This window comes from Peromyscus eremicus, unplaced genomic scaffold (genome assembly GCF_949786415.1).
Source record: "Peromyscus eremicus unplaced genomic scaffold, PerEre_H2_v1 PerEre#2#chrX_unloc_1, whole genome shotgun sequence".
Classification (NCBI taxonomy): Eukaryota; Metazoa; Chordata; class Mammalia; order Rodentia; family Cricetidae; genus Peromyscus; species Peromyscus eremicus.
The window spans coordinates 6,404,699-6,428,475 of NW_026734288.1; the positions used below are offsets into that span (position 1 = coordinate 6,404,699).

The 23,777-nt window shown below is 39.6% G+C and overlaps 1 protein-coding gene across 4 annotated transcripts; it reads right to left on the reverse strand.

The window, feature by feature from the left end:
* Nucleotides 1-4,458: 4,458 nt before the first annotated feature.
* Nucleotides 4,459-14,885, reverse strand: LOC131900998 (zinc finger protein 431-like). Of its 4 annotated transcripts, none has more exons than XM_059252316.1 (4): nucleotides 14,816-14,885; nucleotides 14,554-14,614; nucleotides 5,340-5,572; nucleotides 4,459-5,171 (listed from the first exon to the last, which is right to left on the reverse strand). In XM_059252316.1, the coding sequence occupies exons 1-4, from the start codon at nucleotides 14,883-14,885 to the stop codon at nucleotides 4,459-4,461; spliced, it is 1,077 nt and encodes a 358-aa protein (XP_059108299.1). The 4 variants fall into 4 exon arrangements, with proteins under 4 accessions (XP_059108299.1, XP_059108300.1, XP_059108298.1 ...); XM_059252317.1 differs by having other exon boundaries at nucleotides 4,459-4,844; nucleotides 5,250-5,572; XM_059252315.1 differs by having other exon boundaries at nucleotides 4,459-5,488.
* Between the last annotated feature and the right edge of the window lie 8,892 nt (nucleotides 14,886-23,777).

The window sequence follows — 23,777 nt, forward strand, 5'->3', positions numbered from 1 at the left end:
TTTTGGCACCAAAACGTGAGTTTTGCAAATCTGAGGAAAGGTGTCCTGACTACCTGAGAGTCAGAAAACACTTTGAGCTGCTTAGCACAGCTCTGATAGCTGAAACTGCAAAAAGACAGATCAGTCATAGAGGGCAAGGTATCCCAGATACCTCAAGCTGCTCAAAACAACAACTCTGGCCTGAAGGTGTCTTGGACACTTGGAGTTGTTTAGCCCAACCCTGAAGGGAAGATTTTCTGACTTCTCAGGAAAGTCAGGCCTGGAAGTGCTTCAGCAGCAAAGGGTATCATGACTCTTCGGAAAAGTCAGGCTATACCTAGTGTGATGGGTGATGGTCTCCCTGCAGGATATAGCAATCCTGCTCCTCTCCTGGAGACCCACTACAGTGGAGCTTTGCTCGGCGACTTCTTAAGTGGGCTTCCTAGCAAAGCCCTGCTTCTCTGGCCAAAGAAATTACAAAAATGTAGCAATCTCCTCTGGCTCAGGACAAAAGTGTTACTTTTCAGCTCTTTTGCTCTGTCTACTCAGCAAGGATCTTCTGTTCAGCTCCCTCTTGCTCAATCCACTTGAAACATCTCAGTAAGGTACTTTTTTTCAGCTCCTCCTTGTTCAATCCACTGTGGTATATCTCAGTAAGGGTCTTCTATTCAGCTCCCCCTTGCTCAAAACAACTTGGGATGTGCCAATAAGGTTCTTCTGTGCACCAGTGAATGAAGGTCTTCACACCCAAAGCACTTTTGAGATTTTTATTTGGGAAGGAGGAGTCCAGGAGAGTAGCTGCTTCTACCAGGGTGGAGAGTACAACTCTCAGTTGACCAGGCAGGGCAGTTTATATAGGATGTTTTGGGGATGGAGTCAACCAATCAGTTTTTTTTCTGCCCAGTGTTTGGCCAGTTTTGTGGGCTAGGACAAAGATGGTCCTGATTACAGGGACAAATTGTTTTTCTTTCACTGGCCTTTCTTGGCTTTTTGACACTACCTTTAAGGGAAGGGCATATTTATTTCATTGACTCTGATTCTAGGGACCAAGAGTGCTTTTTTGGCACCAGTTTCAGAGTCAGGGCATGTTTCCTTAGTTCATTTCTCTGGCTCAGGTCCAAAACATAAGTTGTGTTTCTTTCCCTGGTTCTGGGCCCTAGGGACAGGATTCTACTATCCTGTTCTGTGATTGGTTAGTTTCACAAGTTAGTTGGTCAGGGGCAGAGATGGCACTGATTTGAGCCAAACTATGTTTTTTTTTTTTTTCAAAACCGGCCATATCTGTGTCATCTTTCCATAATTATGGGCTCCAGGGTCATTGTGGGTTTCTTTACCCAGCCCCCTTTCCCTACACTTTTTACAAAACAACAGTCATTGAAAGTACATCATCTACCCTTAGACTTGTTCTTAGGAGACTGACATACAAGGATCATGAATTCTAATGTATCCATGACTAATTACTGACATTCAAAGCAAGCAGATAACAAACAACATTTCAAGGGAATTTATGAAAAAATATTAAAAATAAAAACATGAACAAAAATCCACCCTTTCACAAACACCGTTACTTGAAAAGTGTGATCACATACTGCCTGATAGTTAAATAAAAGTGAACCACTTAGATGATAGCCATCCCATTCTATACAAGGCAGCACATAAATACCTCTAAATAAGTGAAAGTGCCAAAGAAGGTGAACAAAAGCCACAGAATGAATATAAGTACCACAAAATAAAATTTACTAATTGAATTTGCCTTATATCCCACACTTCAGTATCTTACTCAAATGTTGCCAAATAGAAGCTGCAATGGGATCTTCATATCAGTCTTAAGTTAACTTGGTTAATAATTTATTTACTTCAAATCTACAACAAAAGACTTAAACAAGGTTTTTTTTCCTTGAAACTGAAAACAACTGTGTTATTTAAACTCTTAACCAAATTGTTTACATAAATAGTTTTCTTTTATGTGAGTACCTATCTATTTTCTTATATTAAGAGAATATAAAAAGCTTTAAAATATTGACAGGGATAGAGACATAATCAAGCCTTTAACACAAGTTCATTACCTGGACCAAGATCAGGTTTTGGATGACTTCTAGTGATTCTTGCAAGAAGCTCCAAGGGTCTAACCTTCTTGGGAACCAGAATGCACATTCCTATACCCAGAGGAAGACAGACAGACAGACAGACAGACAGACACACACACACACACAAACACTCACAAATGCAGCATAATTAAAATAAAAGCAAATCTTTAAACTAATTTTTAATCATGAATGTTTTTCTATTATAATTTTGGTAACATGGGTTTTGAGGTATCTAAAGGATTAAAGAGTTTTTCTCCATCATGAATTAGTCCATGTAACAGAAAGCAAGCATGTAGGCTTGAAGTCGAAGTACTCTATCATTTTCAGTCTGTGAAAAGATTTGAGAAGATTTAGAAAATGGTACCCTGCTAGAAGAAATCAGTTTTGAGGGTTGGCCTGAGTATTTACATCTGCACGCCATTTCCAATTTACACTTTCTGCTGCAGGACAAGAATGTGAATTCTTGGTTCATGTTGCTCTGGAACCAAGGGCCAAATTAAACCCTTTTCTCAGTTCACTTAGATATGATCCATTACCAAAGCAACAGAAAAGCAATGATACACATCTATGAAATTTTACACCAGAATTTATTATTTCATGTATTTGAAGAGAAGTGTCTTCTAGAAGTGTGTAGGTCAGTTAGCCTTCAAAAGCAGAAACTCAAAAAGATGGAAAGTGATGGGCACGGTAGTGCACGCCTTTAATGCCAGTACTCAGGAATCAGAGGCAAGTGGATCTCTATCAGTTTGAGGCCAGCCTGCTCTACAAAGTGAGTTCCAGGACAGCCAGGGATATGTAAAGACCCTGTCTCAGTTATCATATCATTTAAATTTATAGGCCTTTTGTCTATATTATTTGACATGTGTAAACAAAATAAAAAGAGACATTATAATGCTTGAACAGATTGTTGACACAGTTTAGATTTTTTTCCAAAATAATTAATTTTGTATAATTGAATGTAAGTATGTGGCTTGAAATCATAACAATTCATGTAGGTTCAGATTGCCTTTGATATGCGTTTTTTTTCAGATCCTCAAAGTCTAATGTTATATTCAAAGACTTTAAGAGACCAATTACACACTAAAAGCTTTACAGTTACAGGGTTGCTCTGTGTTATGACTAAGCATTACCACATTGATTACATTCTTAGGGTTTTTCTCCAGTATGTGTTATTTAATATACTTGATCATGACTAGGCTGTGCTAAGGCTTTACCACACTGTTTACATTCATATGGTTTCTCTCAATTATGTGTTCTTTCATTAAATTGAAGAGCACTATGACAAACAAAGGCTTTACCACAGTGATTACAATTGTATGTTTCACTGCAGTAAGTGTTACATTATAACTTTGAAGATGAGAGTGATGAGCAAAGGCTGGTAGAACACTGATTACATTCATAGAGTTTCTTTCCAATAGGTGTAATTTCATGCCTTTGAAGATGACAGTGTTGTGCAAAGGCTTTTTCCCACTGATTACATTCATAGGGATTCTCTCCAGTATGTGTTTTTGTATGCCTTTGAAGATCACTATTACATACAAGGGCTTTAACACATTGTTTACATTCATAGGGTTTTTCTCCCATGTGTACTTTCATGCAATTAAAGAGCATTGTGACAAGAAAAGGCTTTACCACACTGATTACATTCATACGGTTACTCTCCAGTATGTGTTCTTTAATGTACTTGAAGATAACTAGCTCTGCAAAGGTTTTACCACATTGTTTACATTCATAATGTTTCTCTCCAGTATGTATTCTTGCTGTGGGATGTTCTGTATGTCACATGTGTTGCTAATTAGTCAATAAATAAAACACTGATTGGCCATTGGCTAGGCAGAAAGTGTAGGCGGGACAAGGAGGAGAATAAAGCTGGGAAGTGGAAGGCAGAGTGAGAGAGACACTGCCAGCCGCCACGATGACAAGCTGCATGTGAAGATGCCTGTAAGCCACAAGCCATGTGGCAAGGTATAGATTTATAGAAATGGATTAAATTAAGCTGTAAGAACAGTTAGCAAGAAGCCTGCCACGGCCATACAGTTTGTAAGCAATATAAGTCTCTGTGTTTACTTGTTTGGGTCTGAGGCTGTGGGACTGGCAGGTGAAAGAGATTTGTTGTGACTGTGGGTCAGGCAGGTAAACTCAAGCTACATATTCTTTCATGCCTTTGAAGATGAGAGTTACAAGCAAAGGCTTTACCACACTAAGTTCATTCATAGGGTTTCTCTCCAGTATGTGTTCTTTTATGCCTTTGAAGATCACTGTGTCCAGCAAAGGCTTTACCACACTGATTACATTTATAGGGTTTCTCTCCACTATGTGTTCTTTCATGGGGTTGAAGATCAATGTGTTGAGCAAAGGCTTTACCACACTGATAACATTTATAGGGTTTCTCTCATGTATGTGTTCTTTTGTGTACTTGAAGATTATATGTCTGTGTAAAGGCTTTACCACATTGATTACATTCATAGGGTTTCTCTCCAGTATGTGTTCTTTTATGTACTTGAAGATGACTGGATTGTACAAAAGCTTTACCACATTGTTTACATTCATAGGGCTTCTCTCCAGTATGTGTTCTTTTATGTACTCGAAGATGACCGGAATGTACAAAAGCTTTACCACATAGTTTACATTCATAGGGCTTCTCTCCAGTATGTGTTCTTTCATGCAGTTGAAGAGCATTCTGGTGAGCAAGGGCTTTACCACACTGATTACATTTATAGGGTTTCTCTCCTGTATGAGTTCTTTTGTGTACTTGAAGATTACATGGCCATGTAAAGGCTTTACCACATTGATTACATTCATAGGGTTTCTCTCCAGTATGTATTCTTTTATGTACTTGAAGATGACTGGATTGTACAAAAGCTTTACCACATTGTTTACATTCATAGGGTTTTTCTCCACTATGTGTTCTTTCATGCAGTTGAAGAGCACTCTGGTGAGCAAAGGCTTTACCACACTGATTACATTTATAGGGTTTCTCTCCTGTATGAGTTCTTTTGTGTACTTGAAGATTACATGGCCATGTAAAGGCTTTACCACATTGATTACATTCATAGGGTTTCTCTCCAGTATGTATTCTTTTATGTACTTGAAGATGACTGGAATTTCCAAAAGCTTTACCACATTGTTTACATTCATAGGGTTTCTCTCCAGTATGTGTTCTTGCATGCAAATAAAGAGCACTATGTTGAGCAAAGGCTTTACCACACTGATTACATTTATAGGGTTTCTCTCCTGTATGTGTCCTTTTGTGTACTTGAAGATTATATGGCTGTGTAAAGGCTTTACCACATTGATTACATTCATAGGGCTTCTCTCCAGTATGTGTTCTTTTATGTACTTGAAGATGAGTGGGGTGCACAAAGGCTTTACCATAATCATTATATTCATAGGGTTTCTCTCCAGTATGTGTTTTTTCATGCCTTTGAGGATGACTATGATATTCAAAGGCTTTACCACACTCAATATATTCATTTGATTTCTCTGTAGTATGACTTCTTTTATGCCTGCAAGAATAATTGAAACATTTAAAAGCTTTACTACATTCAGTACATTGTTGAGTATTTATATCTGCATGAATTAATTTACAATTTGGTCTAAGTATAAAGAGAACTAAGATCTTATGGTTTTAACTTGTTTACACTCATGTTGTTCCCCTACATTAAGGATGACTTTGCATATTTGAATATGCCTTGATGGTAAGAGCCTTTATTACCTGGCTAATATTGGTGGCATCATTGTTCTCTCAGGTTTTTAACATATTTGAAGAGAACTAGGAGTATTTGGACATTTATGCCACTTGTTCCATTGATAAAGTTACCTATATTGTGAGTCATGCTACATTTTCAAAGTGAACCAGGACAAACAGAAGCATTTACACAGTCCTAGAACTCATAGGGCCTTTCTAGGGTATTTTTGTTGATATATTCTCAATGAAGCTGGAAAACCAATTGTTTGTAAACTTGAATCACATTCAGCAAGTTTACTCAACACAGGACTACTACATGTCTTGTAGGTGTTCTGAGATTGAGAGATGTACATTGCTTCTTCCATGTCCTTATGCTTTTATGGCTGGTATCCAAAGTGACATATGATATAACTATTAAAGAAAGAATAACAACAAGAATATTTCCACATTTCATTTACAGTTGGACTTTCTGTTCCTCATCAATATGTGGTATAGGGAATAATGTTTCTCTACAACAACCACCCCTTTACTCTTGACTCTAACTACCTATTTAACTGAAATTAGCAAAGACAGAACAACTATATGAGTAACTATACTATGGACTATTTGCTTATTACCAGGTTGTGTATATATTCTTATTACATATTCAATGAGTATATCTTTTGTAATATGAAATAATATGAAACTAAATGGATTGCCATTTGTACAGCATAGCTTTGATGATGCTATTATTCAAATGGTGATTTGTCATAGGCATTTTTTGTCTTCCTTCTTAAAAGAATCACTTCCAAACACAATTCACATACCTGCCATGTGTCTTTATGAGCATTTAATGATCATCAATGCATTTTAAGCTGTAATTATTTATACTGCTTCATTTAATTAAAACATCCACATAAATTATATATATCCAGAGGCCCATTTCTATCAGCTTTTATAAGAAAATTAACTTCCATGTTTTTGAGAACTCTGACAATGTTCTTCAACTTCAAGATTTTCCCAGTTGTAGCCTAAAATATAGGAAAAGAAAATGTATGAAATACTACAGGATACTGAAAATTTTACATTACTATCTTCAGTGATCCTTAGAACCAAATCTGATTTATTCACGTCATTTTTTCTCATTCTCAATTAGAATTACAGAAGAGCATCAACAACTAAGAAACTGTTGTCCCTTTATTTAAAATGTGAAGGAAAATTTATGGTATTACCTATAGCAGTGAGGTTCATATAGGTCTCCAGCATCACACCTTTGTAGAGATTCCTCTGTGAAGGATCCATCAATGCCCACTCTTCCTGAGTGATGTCGACATGCACATCATTATAGGTCACTGCATTCTAAAATATGCCATACATAAATATGCCAACCATATGTATAAAATAAAAAGCATGATACAACATTGTAAATGTGTGCTTCTTTGAGAATATAGCCACAAATTCTGGTTAGAGCTACATGAATTCTATAACTCAGACATTACAATGAAATCAAATTACTTCACAAATAAACTGAATAGGAGGTTGACCTCTATTATTTTTGAATGCTCTGAACAGGATACCACCTTGCAAGAGAATTGCCTATTAACAGAGATAGAGAGACAAGCAAACACTTCAACAGTCCTGAGCACCCATCAGAGAAATTATATGAACAATTATTAACTACAGAGAAGATTTGTAAGCTGAGTATGTTGGCTCACCCCTTTAATCCCAGAACTAAGAAGATAGAAGCAGGTATATGTGCTTCTGAGGTGAAAGTTAGCCTAGTCTATGCTAACTGCATCTGCACTGAATCTTCCATTCAAACAAACAAAAAAGATAAGATGAAGTCAGAGATTTTTTTTACTGAAGATCCTACAAAGAGTTTGGCATTCACTCCAGTTCTCTATTCATTTTCTAGAAATCTGAATTGCTCCAGTTTAAACTGTACATTAATATTTCCTACTTAAAGGAACTGTGCATTTAAACAGTTACAAATATAAAGAAGATAACACTAGAAATAGCAATGATGATCATAAATAATCAACACAGGGAATGAGAGATGGCTCATAAGTAAAAGATTTCTTATTGGTCTTGCATACAGATGGGCTTATATGGGGGAATCAAACAACTGTTCATTATTCGAAGATTGTGGGTTCTTAGACCCTCATTGGACTACTGTGAGGATAGGTAGGTATACATGTGGTGCACATCCATGTATATAGACAGAAGAATCATATTCATTAAAAAATCAAAACAAACACAAAAAAGCAAGAAGAATGTCACACAATTGTAATCCAATGACTCAGAAGTCCCAGACACTACATCTAGAAAGAGAATAGTATCTTCTGCTGAATTTCAAAATTGAAACTGGGGGGTAAAGCTCAGCAAAACAACAACTGCTTGACATGTACAAAAACATATACTCTAGGACGATCACCCAATAATATATATTTAAAAAACCTGAAATGTTGAACAACCTTTAATCTCAGCATGTGGGAGCAAGAGTCAGGTGAATCTCTGAGTTGGAGGCCAACTTGGTTTCAGAGCTACTTTTAGGAGAGTCAGGGCTACTCAGTCAAAGCTTTACTTCAGAAACAAAAATAGGAACAACAAAATTTTACAAAATTCAGGCTAGCAAAGTGGCTTAGCATTGAATACAAATTCTATCAATTGTATTTTATGTGATTTGATGATACTATCTATACTGGTGGTGAAGTCATGGCAGCACATGAAGGAAGTTGGCTCATTCATTTCAACCACAACATAGTAGAAACATAGAAAAGGAAAGGGGTTGAGGCTATAGAAGCATATATCACCAGCCCCAATGAGATATTTTATCGAGAGAGGTTCCACAAGTACCCCAAAGAAAGTCATCAAGGAGAGACACATGTGCAAATACCTCATCCATCTGGGAGCTTTTTATTCAATTAAATAGATTCTCACCCAGGTCACTATAGGCTCAAGTGTCTTCCATAAAGAAAATGCATTTAGTCACTTCAATGATTCTCATAGTCTGCAACAACCCCTTTACTGTTGAAATGTCCAAAGTTTCTGTTGACACTCAAGACAAATTCTTTACTGTGGCATATTATAAAACCAGAAAACAATTTAAATATTTCCAACATGTGAAAGGCACAGAAAATCCATTAGCATCCCAAAGGAAAGGAACTAAGACACAGTGAGAAAACATTGGATCAAGGGAAGACTAAAACCCAGCAGGGCAACCATTGAATATGGTAGCTAGCTCTGTGTCAGAGACATGAGGCTTCATTTTCAAAGGGCTTAGATGGCTCTGTGTCAGGGACAAGGATAGAATTTCTAGTTAGTGGAAAAATACAGACCCCCATAAGACAGGGAACTAGATCATCTTACAGTCAGGTTGCCTAGCAACAGGACATTGAGGCAGAGCCCTTGACCCTTTCACCCTGTAAACATCCTACACAAACATCCTTAGCTTGCCCCACCTTATGCAGATGACAGATTCTTGCTCTCCCCACCCTGCAGAAACTATATAAACCCTCTTGGAGAAAAATAAAGTTGCACCTTGATCAGAATCCAGACTTGGTGTGTTTCCTTGTATCTCCTGTCCCTATCATTCCGTCCTTAGGGTGGTCAAGAACCCGTTGAAGCCCTGCAGGCGGGGCAAACTGGCGCCCAACGTGGATGAAACCACCTCTTGAGGATTCGGAACGTCGTCTCCCGGAGGAAGACCAAGGCCTTGGTGAAGTTGTTGAATCCCCCTGAAATCGCCCGGTTCAGGACGCGATCCCAGAGGAGGGCGGAGACGACGCAGGTAAGAAAGTGACGAGCCATAGGACAGGCAACATCATCACGAGATTTATTTATTTCTGGCCTAAATGAGCCCCTCAAGATACAAGGAACTAGGGTAAAGAAAAAAGATCTTAAAGCCTTTTTTGATTATATTATAGACACATGTCCTTGGTTCCCCCAAGAAGGAACCATAGATGAAAAAAGTTGGGCACATCTCGGGGATTGTTTAGATGATTACTACAGGACTTTTGGACTAGAGAAGGTTCCCATCACCACATTTTCTTATTGGAAGCTTATTTATGACATTCTTAGGGTCTATAAATATTCCCCTGACATACAAGAGCTTATTAATATAGGAGAAAAAAATCTTCAAAGAAGCCTTTCGCTCCCCCTCTACCAGCCCTAAGACACCCCACACCCACCCCCCACCCCAAGCGCTTTCTGGTCCGCCTTCAGTCTGTCCCTCGGTTCACGACCTGCGCTCTATGGAAGAGGGGATGCTCACAACTTTTAAACCTAGGAATCCCCAGGAGTTCACTTTTGCCCATCCTCATGCCTCTGTTAATAATTTGACCTCTAACTCCCCTCTAGACCCCACCGAGGAGGCTTCCCTAGAGAAAGGGGCGGCCCGTTACCATAATCCAGACTGGCCCCCCTGCAAAAATCTCCCCTTAACACAGGAGTCCTTGGGCCCTTTTATACCACCTCAAAAATCTCCGGCAGTTCCCCCTTCCACAATGCCCCCTCCCTATATTTCTCTGTCTTCCCATTTTTGCGGGCCTATTCTTGATGAGTTGGCTCCCCCTGTCCCAGATCTTGGTTCACTGAGTCAGGCCCTCCAAGCTCGCAGGGAACATGTTGAGCTTTTAAGGGAATTGAAAACTCTTGACAAAGAACTTAAAGATCTTGCCCTTGAAGTGGTGGCTCCCGGTCCGCTAAAACCATCTCAAAAATCTAGTAAATCAAAGAGTAAGCCTCAGCCTGTCCTGGCATTTCCTGTTACCAGGAGCCAGACCTCTGGGGACTCATCCGAGGCAGCCGCCCAAAGCGGCCCCTCAGGGGGTTTGGAAGATCAAACTGAGGAGGGGGAGGAGGAGGAAGAGCCATCACCAGAGGACCCCCGCCAGGACAGACTTATCACAAATTAAATTTCTGCCTAGTTGAAAAGCTGAAATCCGCCTGTGCTCAGTATGGTCCTACGGCTCCTTTTACATTACCTTTGGTGGAAAACCAGATCGAACATTGGTTGACCCCTAATGACTGGTATTTTCTTGCCCGTGCGGCTCTTTCTGGGGGTGACTTTGTCCTCTGGAAAACAGAATTTACAGAAAATTGTCGAGAAGTTGCTCAAAAAAAATACTGAACAGCCGTCCTAAAAAACTTGGACACTAAAGAAACTCCTCGGGAACCCCCCTTACAATACAAATGCAGCACAGGCAAAATTCCCTCCTGGCCTCCTGGCCCAGATTCAAAATGCGGGGGTCCGGGCCTGGAAACGCCTGCCCCAAAAGGGTTCGGCTACCACCTCATTAGCAAAGATTTGTCAGGGCCCTGATGAACCTTTTAGCGATTTTGTCTCTCGCTTAAATGATGCAGCTGAGAGACTTTTTGGGCCGAACGAACACGAAAGCACCTTTGTTAAACACTTGGCCTTTGAAAATGCAAACCCTGCCTGCCAGGAAGTCCTCCGCCCTCATAAAAACAGAGCAGACCTATCTGAATATGTGAGACTCTGTTCAGGTGTTGGCGCCACCCATGCCATGGGATCAGCTATAGATGCTGCCCTCAGGGCTTCACAACATCCTGGAGCCCGCATCTGTTACTTCTGTAAACAACCCGGACATTTCGCTAGGGAATGTCCCCAGAAAGGTCACAGCCTCGCGCCCTTAGCCCAGCCGGCTCAGGAGGCCGCCCCTATGAGGGCCCTGCCTTCCACTCTCTGCCCCCGCTGCAACAAGGGCGGTCATTGGGCTACAGAATGCAGGTCAAAAATCAATTATCTCAATCAGACCCTTCCTCCGAGGGTGCCGGGAAACTTCCAAAGGGGCCAGCCCCTGGCCCCAATGCCTCCAAGAGCGCACCCTGGGGCCTTGAGGTCCGCTCACCCCCTAACTCCCCAGCCTCAACAAATTCTCCCGCCCCAGTTCCATTCTCCTCCCTCTGGAGAGCAACTCCAGGCAGTGCTGGATTGGACTTGTGTGCCGCCACCGAAACAGTATTAAACTCCCTTGAAGTGGCTCAGGTCATTCCTACAGGGGTGACAGGGCCCCTACCTCCTAATGTTTGTGTGCTTGTCCTTGGCCGTGCTTCTGTGGCTCTCCGAGGGGTCCAGGTCTACCCTGGCGTAATAGATAGTGATTTCACAGGTGAAATTAAGATTCTGGCCACTGCTGTAAACGGCATGGTCACAATTCCTCAAGGTACGCGCCTGGCACAGCTAGTTCCTCTACCCTTCTCTGTCTGTGATAATCCCTCAATTACAAACACCCCTCAGGGGTCAGCTGGATTGGGCTCCTCGGACACCTACTGGGTCCAGCCTGGTACTCAGGAGCGCCCTACTCTCACCCTTACTATAGAGGGAAAGAAGTTTCAGGGTATCTTGGATACAGGGACAGACACCACAGTCATTTCACAGTCTCACTGGCCGTCCGCTTGGCCACTGGTTCCATCCCTCACTGATTTAAAAGGAATCGGGCAGTCTAATAATCCTTTAATTAGTCTCACCTTAGATGCTGCAGGGCATTCTGCCGCTGACAGGCACTGGCACCCTTCTCCAGATGCCACCCGGCCACTAGCCATGTGGCGAGATCCCCTCATGGGGCATTGGAAGGGCCCCGACCTGGTCCTTATTTGGGGATGAGGTTCAGCCTGCATTCTTGACCAGATACACTCTGCTCCCAGATGGTTACCAGAATGCCTGGTTAGAGCTGTAAATATACCTGATCTGCCCAGGACAGATAGCCCCTCTCCTGAGGAAACTTCTTCTGTTTTAAATGCTGTCCCTCTGGCAAGCCCTCCAGGCTATTGTCCTCACCCACAGCAACCCCCACCAGCCCTTTAGCTCTGTTACCACTCTGCTCAGAGTTCCTGTGGGGGGAACAGTGGGAACTTTACAGCAAACTGTGTTTGAGACTTTTCACAGAGTATACAAGTCCCATAGTCAATCACGGTCTGGGCTGTGACACTGCTTGTCACAAATCCAGTCTGACAGCAGGGGTCATGTTTCCAAGGGCAGTGCTGAATTTTCATCCATGGTGTCAGAAAGACTTGTCGGACCTGCTGGCCTTGGTGTCACAGGTGGTCATAGCCGTGTTGGGCCAGCTTGACATAGCCTGTGGCTGGTAGGTAGCACAACAAACAGGGTAGCACCAGAGATGCCACACAGGGCACTTAGGTCCCTTCCACCTAGACTAACCTATTATTCCTCAGATCAGTTCCTAGATGTCTAGGAAGAGAAGCCGCGCTGAGACGACTGCCTTGACGGGAGCCTGTTACTGCCATCACCTTAGCAGTCCTTCTGGGGGTTGGAGCAACGGGAACAGGCACAGGAATTGCCTCTCTGGTCCTGTCCAACCAACATTAATCTGAGCTTTGACTGTCCATAGACGAGGATATTGCTCAATTTGAACAGGGAATTTCAGCCCTCCAGTCATCCCTTTCTTCCTTAGCTGAGGTAGTTTTACAGAACAGGAGAGGCCTGGATCTCCTCTTTCTACAACAGGTTGGCCTTTGTACTGGGCTCAAAGAGGAATGTTGCTTTTTTACAGACCACACCGGGGTAGTCAGTATGGTAGGTTAGAAAAGGACTAGAAAAAGAGAAAAAGAAAAGGAGAACAAGAGCTTGGGTGGTTCCAGAATTGGTTTTCCAACTTCCCTTAGCTAACAATCCTTTTTCCCTCCCTCCTAGGACCTGTTGTAGGCCTGCTCCTGGTCCTTGTCTTTGGGCCATGGGCACTTTCCTGGCTCACTCAGTTCATCCGAAGCCAAATAACAGACCTGCCAGCCAGGCAGATCCAGGTTCATTACCATTGCTTTGATATGCAGGACTCCAGGGGTGAAATTTCCCCTGATGAGAGATGCCCCACACAGACCCCTTCACTCGGGGGAGGCTGCACCTGTGTGTGGGAAAAAGGCTCGCTCAAGGCATGATTGGAGTGCAGCTGGGACTGCACAGGCTGGGGACCATGGTACCCCAAAATCCCGAGAGCCTGGATTATATGCCCTGTTGCATAGCGGTTGTGCAGTAACAGCCTTGCGCTTACCCATTTCCGCTCCCTCAAAAAACTGCACGGTCCATTGATTCCTGCACTATGGGGATGCCTGTGGTGCTTGAGTCTGGAGAGACATTCCCTCTCGGACCTTTTTTCACAACCTTTAGAGGGATAGGGCCTCTGTAATCCTCCATGCAAAGCCTCTTTCAGAGTCCTCCTTTTAGACCATTTGAACCTGGTTTATGTTGGCCCTTAGATTTATTACTAAAAAGGGGGAGATGTCAGGGACAAGGATAGAATCTCTAGTTAGTGGAAAAATACAGACCCCCATAAGACAGGGAATTAGATCATCTTACAGTCAGGTTGCCTAGCAACAGGACATTGAGGCAGAGCCCTTGACCCTTTCACCCTGTAAACATCCTATACAAACATCCTTAGCTTGCCCCACCTTATGCAGATGACAGCTTCTTGCTCCCCCCACCCTGCAGAAACTATATAAACCCTCTTGGAGAAAAATAAAGTTGCACCTTGATCAGAATCCAGACTTGGTGTGTTTCCTTGTATCTCCTGTCCCTATCATTCCATCCTTAGGGTGGTCGAGAACGCGTTGAAGCCCTGCAGGCGGGGCAATTGTTTTTTTTTTTTTTGTCTTCCTTCTTAAAAGGATCACTTGCAAACATGATTCATTTACCTGCCCTTGAGGTTTATGTGTTTATGAGCATTTAATGATCATCAATACATTTAAGCTGTGATTATTTACACTCCTTCATTTCTTTAAAACTTTCAGATATATTAAATATATTGAGAGGCCCATTTGTATCACCTTGTACAAGAAAATTACCTTCCATGTTTTAGAGAACTTTGACAATGTTCTTCAACTTCAAGGTCTTCCCAATTGTAACCTAAAATATTGAACGAGGAAATGTATGAAACATTACAGGAAACTGAAAAATTTACATTACTCTCTTCACTGATCCTTCAAACCAAGCCTGTTTGATTCACCTCATTCTTCCTCATTTTCAATCAGAATTGCAGAAGAGCATCAATAACCAAGAAACACTTGTCCCGTTATTTAAAATGTGAAGGAAAATTTATAGTATTACCTATAGCTGTGAGGTTCATATAGGTCTCCACCATCACATCTTTGTAGAGATTCCTCTGTGAAGGATCCATCAATGCCCACTCTTTCTGAGTGATGTCAACATGTACATCATTATAGGTCACTGCATTCTAAAATATGTCATACATAAATATGCCATCCATATGTATAAAACAAAAAGCATGATACAACATTGTAAATGTGTGCTTCTTTGACAATACAGCCATATAATTCTGGTGAGTGCTACTCGTATTCTATAACTCAGACATTGCAATGAAATCATCAAGTTACTTCACAAAGAAACTGAATAGAAGATTTACCTCTATTATTTCTGAATGCTCTAAACAGAATATCACCTTCCAAGAGAAATGTCTATTAACAAAGATAGAGAGACAAATAAACACTTCAACAGTACTGAGCACCCATCAGAGAAATTGTGTGAACAATTACTAACTACAAAGAAGATTTGTAAGCTGAGTATATCGGCTCATGCCTTTAATCCCAGAACTGAGAAAGTAGAAGCAGGTATATGTTCTTCTGAGGTGAAAGTTAGCCCAGTCTATGCTAACTGCATCTGCACTGAATCTTCCATTCAAACAAACAAAAAAGATAAGATGAACTCAAAGATTTCTTTACTGAAGATCCTACAAAGAGTTCGGCATTCACTCCAGTTCTGTATTCATCTTCCAAAAACCTGAATTGCTCCAGTTTAAACTACTTTAATAAATCTTACAAATAAGAACTGTGCATTTAAAGAGTTACAAATAGAAAAAAGATAACATTAGCAATATCAATGGTAATCATAAATAATCAACTCAGGGAATGAGAGATGGCTCAGAAGTAAAAGAGTTCTTACTGGTCTTACATATAGTTGGGCTCAATTGTCAGAGCTTACATGAAGGAATCACACAACTGTTCATTATTCCAAGATTGTGGGTTCTAAGACTCTCTTTTAACTACTGTGAGGACAGGTGTACATGTGGTGCATATCCACGTATATAGACAAAAGAATCATATTCATTAAAAAAAAACATCAAAACAAACACAAAAAACAAGAAAAATGTCACACAATTATAATCTAATGACTCAGAACGCCCAGACACTACATCTAAGAAAAGAATAGTATCTTCTGCTGAATTTTAAAATTGAAACTGGGGGTAAAGCTCAGGAAAACAACAAATGCTTGACATGTACAAAAACATATACTCTAGGACAATCACCCAATAATATATATTTTAAAAACCTGGAATGTAGAACAACCTTTAATCTCAGCATGTGGGAGCAAGAGTTAGGTGAATCTTTGAGTTGGAGGCCAACTCGATTTACAGAGCTACTTTTAGGAGAGTCAGGGCTACTCAGTCAAAGATTTTCTTCAGAAACAAAACTAAGAAAAAACAAAATTTTAAAAAATTCAGGCTAGCAAAGTGGCTTAGCATTGAATACCAATTCCATCAATTGTATTTTATATGATTTCATGTTACTATCTATACTAGTGGTGAAGTCATGACAGCACAAGAAGGAAGCTGGCTCATTCATTTCAACCACAACATAGTAGAAACATAGAAAAGGAAATGGGTTGAGGCTATAGAAGCATATATCACCAGCCCCAATGAGATATTTTATCCAGAGAGGTTCCACAAGTACCGCTAAGAAAGTCATCAAGGAGAGACACATGTTCAAATACCTCATCCATCTGGGAGCTTTTTATTCAATTAACTAGATTCTCACCCAGGTCACTATAGGCTCAAGTGTCATCCATGAAGAAAATGCATTTAGTCACTTCAATGAATCTCATAGTCTGCAACAACTCCTACACTGTTGAAATGTTCAAAGTCTCTTTTGACACTCAAGACAAATTCTTTACTGTGGCATCATATAAAATCAGAAAACAATTTATATTTTTCCAACATGTGAGTGGCACAGAAAATCCATTACCATCCCAAAGGAAAGGAACTAAGACACAGTGAGGAAAGATTGGACCAAGGGAAAACTGAAACCCAGCAGGGCAACCATTGAATATGGTAGCTAGCTCTGTGTCAGAGACATAAAATTTCATTTTCAAAGGGCTTAGATGGCTCTCTCTCTCCACAACTTCCCATACATCTCTCTACCTCCATACTTTATATGTAGCTAGCTCTCTAGTAAGATATTTCATAGCTTAATTATCTCAACATCTTATGGTCTCAAAATACAACTCAGGCTTCATCCTCATAGTATCATGCAATGAACTCAGAGAGTCTTCTCACTGAAGTGCTTACCATACCAAACACAGATTCCTACAACAGAGCTGAACTGAAAATGCAGACTAAAAATGTATAATCTTAAATTTTACATCATTCTGGTCTCCAGAACAATTTCAACATCAATGATTCTCCCTAATTTGGTTTCTAAGTTGTGATAGCCTCTGCCATGCTTGGACCAGAGTTGCAGCAGGCTTTGAATAAAGTTGCTTCCTGGGAATGGCAATCACTTTGCATAATCCCTCCATTAACTGTGAGCATATAAGGATGGATTCTTACACTTGGGATACTTTGCTAGGCTTCCGATGTAGAATAATGGCCTTCTTTTTAATGGTGATAATCTCTCTGAACATTCCTGACTCTGGTCTGCATTTGACTACCTTCTGCAAATTCATAGTGCTCTTTTTCTCTACAACCAATAGACTTTTCATTTATTTATGTCCACTTCTTGATTTTTGTAATGTTGTACTGAATGAACCATAAGTAATAGCTATCCAAGAAAGTCAATATTCCATCTAAGAAATCAGCCCCATTATTTTTTAAAAAGATTTATTTTTTATTATGTAAACAGTGTTCTTTCTGCAAGTTTTCCATATGCCAGAAAGGGGCATCAGATCTCATTATAGTTGGTTGTGAGCAACCATGTGGTTGCTGGGAATTGAACTCAGGACCTCTGGAAGAGCAGGCAGTTCTCTTAACCTATGAGCCATCTCTCCAGCCCCCATTATTATTTTTTAATTCTTCCTTACTCAATCCATTTCTTGATGGCATGGGAAAATAAGAAAAGTTAGGTTCCTAAATATCACATAAATGACCTCTATTTTAATTCCCACTGAAATCCTTTGACCTCTACCTCCATTGTTTGCAATATTTTTAACAGTATTTTATTCAAAGTATTACAAGAATGACCAATTGAGCCCATAATGCAGTTTTCTATGTCTTTTGCCATCTAAATTTTGATATGTTCAACATTCTCCCAAAAGTCACCATTCCCACCACCTTTGAACAACAGAATCACTTTGGGTTTACCACATTCTGTTACAACTTGCTTTTTTCTTTCTCTGATTCAATTCTCTACACGAAAGTACCTTAGGTAACAAATGTGCTTATTTGGCTCATTCTGGCAGATCACAATCCACTATTGTCAGTGCTTAGTATAGATATTCAATCTAGCAACTGAAGGCAAAAACCATGAGGAATCATTGTTTGCAGGCTTTCTCTCTAACATAGTCATTGTCTTTTATGCAAATGTCGCTGTCTTATCTAGTGCAGGTCAACTTTCTTAGGGATATTGCACACTCAGTGGAAGGGATATCACCCATCCATCATCAATCAACAAAATCTGTCAAAAACTTAGCAACTAGCTACTCTGATGGGGCACATCCTCAACAGATGTTCCCAAAGGTGACTGTGAGCTTGGAAATGTTGACACCTGAAAGTAGCTAGAAAACAGAGAAAATAATATATGAGACTTTACAAACCAAAACCCAATGATTCAACTACATCAATAAATTAAAGAGAAAAAAAAATGATGATGATAACAAGTAGTAATACAGATGCACCAAGAAATGAAGAAATACAAGTTTCTAAGATCAAGAAAAAAAAACTAAAATTGTTCTTCCATAAAAAGTCTCCAAATCAAAAACCTAAAGAACTCCTAACATAATATAGCAATTTTCCATAAAATAAAAATAAGTCAAGTTCTGTCATTTGCCAGAGAAACAATATAACTATATCATAACTAATAAAAAAACTCACACCATACAGATGGTAACACTGATAAAAGGGGACAAAAAGACAAACCTACAAATATAACATTGTCCCTTGAAAAAGAATTATAAGTTTCTGATGAAAATCAAAACCATAGAAATCATTGACCACCACTCACCCTGTGCACTATAGTTCTCTCCTTCACCAATAATATAAAATGGGTTGGATAAGGAGACTGCTCCAACAAAATTGGAATCATTCACTTGAAGCCTGATATTTCTACATTGTAGAAAATAGTTCTGGCTACTAATACTAACTCTTTCTCCTTTGATAAAGAAAAAGATGTCTGTTAGAAAATTTAGAAGTAATTTTGTTTCCTATGATTGAAGATTAGATATAAACCTGTATCAGAGTGAGGAAATAAATTGTTTTTTAAATAAATGAAAGACAATAGTTTTTTTAAAGATATTGTATGATTTTATTATAACTTAAAGCAACCTGATTTCTCTAACTGCTTTATAAGCCATAAAAGCTTTTGAAAACAAGTCTAGACCCATTGTATGTGTATATTTGTATGTATGAGGAAGAATATTTTCCATGTGTGTATAGGTGACAGAACAAAGAGCATGTCAGATCCCCTGGATCTGGAATAGCAGTTGATTATAAGCCTCCAAACTTGGGTGCTCATATCTGAACTTCCCCAAGAAGAGTAATTGCTGAGTGACATTTGCACCCCAAATACTACTTTTTTTTTCCAATAAACGAAATGTCTTTCACAGATTAGCCACAACAGAAGCCTAAATAAGTAAATAAATAATCCCTGGGAACCTAATGAATCAGTATTAAGATGTTGGGTATGGGACCAGGAAGACTATCCACAAACCTTCCCCACTCTCAGGGATCCAATACTCTGGATTGCCCTGAGGGCTAAAACAGAACTCCAGCTGCAGCTTCTCCTCTCCCTTTCCCTGTCTCCTGTGGATTTCAAAGACCATCCCCACCTACCCTTCCCTACTCACTTCATATCTGAGTCCCATCACACAACTGGGGTGGATACTCTCTGGTCATTTACTCACCACATCTTCCAGAAGATGAGTTAGGATATCTGCAGATCTACTACATTGTCTCTTACCCCACAGCTGATTTTAAAAGTTGCTCCTATCAGTGGAGTAGAACATCAGAGGCAGCTTACTCTCTTCCATCTCCATGACTCCAGTGCATCTGAAGATCATCTCTCCTGCATTCCTCTTCTCCTAGTTCCTAACATCATCAAGCATTCTCCCTTGAACACACCAGCCAAGAAGGCCAGGAAAAAGGCAACAATCACTCAACACTCACTTTGAAATTCCAGAGAGCAAACACAAACCCAGGAACAAAACTGCCATCCAACAAAGATGATGTTATAAACCAGCACCTAGACCTATTATCACCCTTAACCCAGAAGCCTAGCAAAGGAACATAATTAAATAAAAGTCAGGGCACTATGTCACCACCAGAACCCAGGTATGCTACCATAGCAGGCCCTAAATACTCAAAAATAATTGAAATACAAGGGAAAAAACTTAAAATAAAATATATAGAGATGATAGAGGCCCTTAAAAATGAATAAATACTTTACATAAATTCATGAAAGCAGAAACAAACAAACAATGGGAGGAAATCAATAAACTCTTCCATGAAAGCTAGGAAAATGCAAACAATTGGAATAAAACAATAAACCTCTTAAATAAAGCCAGATTAAAAAAATTGTTAAAGGAAATAAATACTACTGTTTAAGACCTGACAATTTAAATAAAAACAATGGAGAAAACAGAACCTGAGAGGATTCCAGAAATGAAAAATTTAGGATTACATAGAGGAATTACAAAAGCAAGCTTCACCATTAGAATAGAGAAATGTTAAAAGTTAAACTCAGAACAAAACTGCTTTCCCCTCTGAGCAGGCTGGCTTAGCAGAAGGTCACAGCTGCTTCCATGCAAGACCAGCAGGAGTTCATTTGAATGAGCCCTGGTTTGTTTTCTGGCTCAGGGCTGTGACATCACTGTAAATAATACCTGGAAAATAAATGATAGTTTATTGGACACAAAACTGTAATCCCAGCTTTTGGAACATAGTAAGATTACCTTAAGGGTGAGACTAGCATGATCTATATAGATAAATTCCAGGAAAGCTACCCAACAAAACTAGTTCAGATATATTGAATAATTCATTAATTATAATTTTACAAACTGGGCACATATAATTTAGCTACAACATTTATTAGGTTTTATGACAAAATGAAAGAAATTCCTTACACAGTCTCAATATTATCCACAAGAAAAACATGAGTCTTTGTTCAAAGACAAGCTGTATGTAACAAAAAACCTTAAAAACTAAGAAATAAAGTCATCTAACTGCATAATTTTCTAAGTAAAGTAGAGGAAGTAAAATCTCATACAAAAGATTTATTAAGCAAAGAGGTTGATCTATTTACTGAGATCATAAAAAAAGAAAAAAATATGTTCAGACATCACACAAGTATTTCTAAGGAAGAAAGCAGCTCAGTGGTAGAGCAATGCCTAGCATGAGCCCTGCCTGGGTTTCACTCCAAGATGAAATTGTCTAGAATAATAAATCCAAGATATGCAAAAAATTGTAATTCTAAGAGCAAATAAGCTTTTTAAAAGAAAAACTGAGTAATGATGATTGATTTAGAACTAATTTGTGAAGACATGGACCACAAAAGTCAGAGAACAAACAGAAGTCAAGCAGATGTGAATGAAAAACAAGATTATTCTTCAACTCTGAATCAAAACCTGTGCAGTATGAAAAAAGGAGCAACATTGTCACAGTTTACACGTGTAAATCATAAGCTGGGCAGTGACTTGTGTGGGGCTAAGAGCTACAAGAAAAGGCCATCCTCTCATGAATATGGAATTAAAAGTTACCTCAGCCTCCTAAAAACCAGGTCACAAAATAAGTAAGTCTGGCCCCAAATTTTTACCCCCCTTGATTTATTCTGCTTTTTCAAAGTACAACCTATATTGACATTTATTGGTCATATAAAGTATAAAGACTCTCTCAGCCAGATGTGGCAATGTAGACTTTAATTCCAGGACTCTGAAGTTCAAGACAAGCTTATTTCTGAGCTTGAAGCCAGTCTGCTCTACTCAGCAATGCCAGACCCATCAAGCACACATGATTAGACTGATTCAAAGAACCTAAATGAAGGCCAGGCATGCTGGTGTAAGCTTTTATTCTCAGCACTTGTGAGTCAGAGGCAGAAGGATCTGTGTGTAAGTTCCAGGCCAGCCTGGTAAATATGAAAATTTCAAAACAGTAAGGGCTACAGAAACAGAAGGTGTCAAAAATCAAACCAAGTTCAAACAAGGTCTATTTTCATTAGATCAAAACATAAAATCCTTTATTACTTAAGCTTCAAGAGTCTTTAAATTTTCAGTGTCTCCAAGAGTAACAGTCATTTTTTAGGACTGATTTATTTTCAACATTTAAGTGTTTTTCCATCTTACATAGCAACCACAGTTCCCTCTCCTTCCCCTCAACCTACTTATACCACCTTCCCCCACCCTGCCTCCAACCACTCCTCAGACAGGGCAAGGTCTCCAATGCAGATTTGACAAAGTCTGGAATATCAAGCTGAGTCAGGACCAAGCCCCCAACCCCTCTGCATCAAGGCTGAGCAAGGTTTCCCTCCATAGGCAAAATGCTCCAAAATGCCTGTTCATCCAGTAGGGATAAATCCTGGTCCCATTTTCAGGGGTGCCACACACTACAGAAGCCTCACAACTGTCAGCCACATTGAGAGGATCTAATTGGGTCTTATTGAGGTTCCCCAGCTGTCAGTCCAGAGTCCTTGAGTTCCCAATAGCTCAGGTTAGCTGTATCTGTGGGTTTCCCCATCATAATCTTAAACTCCCTTCTCATGTAATCCCTCCTCCCTCTCTTTGACTGGACTCCAGGAGCTCAGCCCATTGCTTAGCTATGAAACTCTGCATATGCTTCCATCATTTACAGTCACAGCCTCGTGTGGTACTGATAAATATTCAAAATCATTCTTCTAAACCACTAACATTAAATGCAAAATATTTTATGCAACTTCTCCTTGTAGTAGCCAAAGTATTCCAAGTATCACACTTGGCAAATATTTATGTTATTGCTACCAGGAATGACTACTTTCATAGGGTAAGTCCTTGTCAGAACATGCTGTTATGTCATACAAATAAAAAACAAGAAATCAAAGAAAAACATCCAGTTCTGTGCAAATTTATTCAACACACATCTGAACTGTTCTTTAAACACTAATACTGTTTTTAAAAGTTTCTTTGTGGGTGTATGTGTGTATATTTGTCTGTGTGTGTCTCTTTGTGTGAAGTGTATGCACATGTTTGTGTGTATGTGTTTGTGTGCCATGTGTGGTTTATGCGATCTTTGTCTCTGTAATTGTTTGTGTGTCTTTATGTTTGTGCACGTATTTGTGTGAATGTGTGTTTTTGTGTTTGTGTGTATAGTTTGTGTTTTGAGTGCAGTGTGTGTATTTTTGTGTGGTGTGCATGTTTATATGTATATTGTGCATCTATTTGTATACGTGTGTGCATGTGAAAGAAAGAGGTATGTGTGATGTGCGTGTCTGTTGGACGTGTAGTGCACATACATGCTAGACCTCACATACAGTGGCCAATTAACAACTTTGAGGACTTGGTTCTCTCTATCATGTGTTCCCAGGAACAGGCTTATTGCACTTGTACAGCAATGTGCTATGACTTGATACGTCATTTCAAGATCTCATTAATACATGTGAATAAATTTTATATAAAATAATTGCAGGCACCTAAAGTCAATGCAAATATATTGTCTTGTGTGATTGCTTTTTGAACAAACAAGAAATAACTCAGGTTTACTACTGAACCATCTTAGGTGAATTTCATGATTAGGGAGATTTTAGTGATTAATATTATTATATCTAAAGCAATAGTGGCTACAATTACCCAAATTCCCTATAATCACTGGTCTATGAAC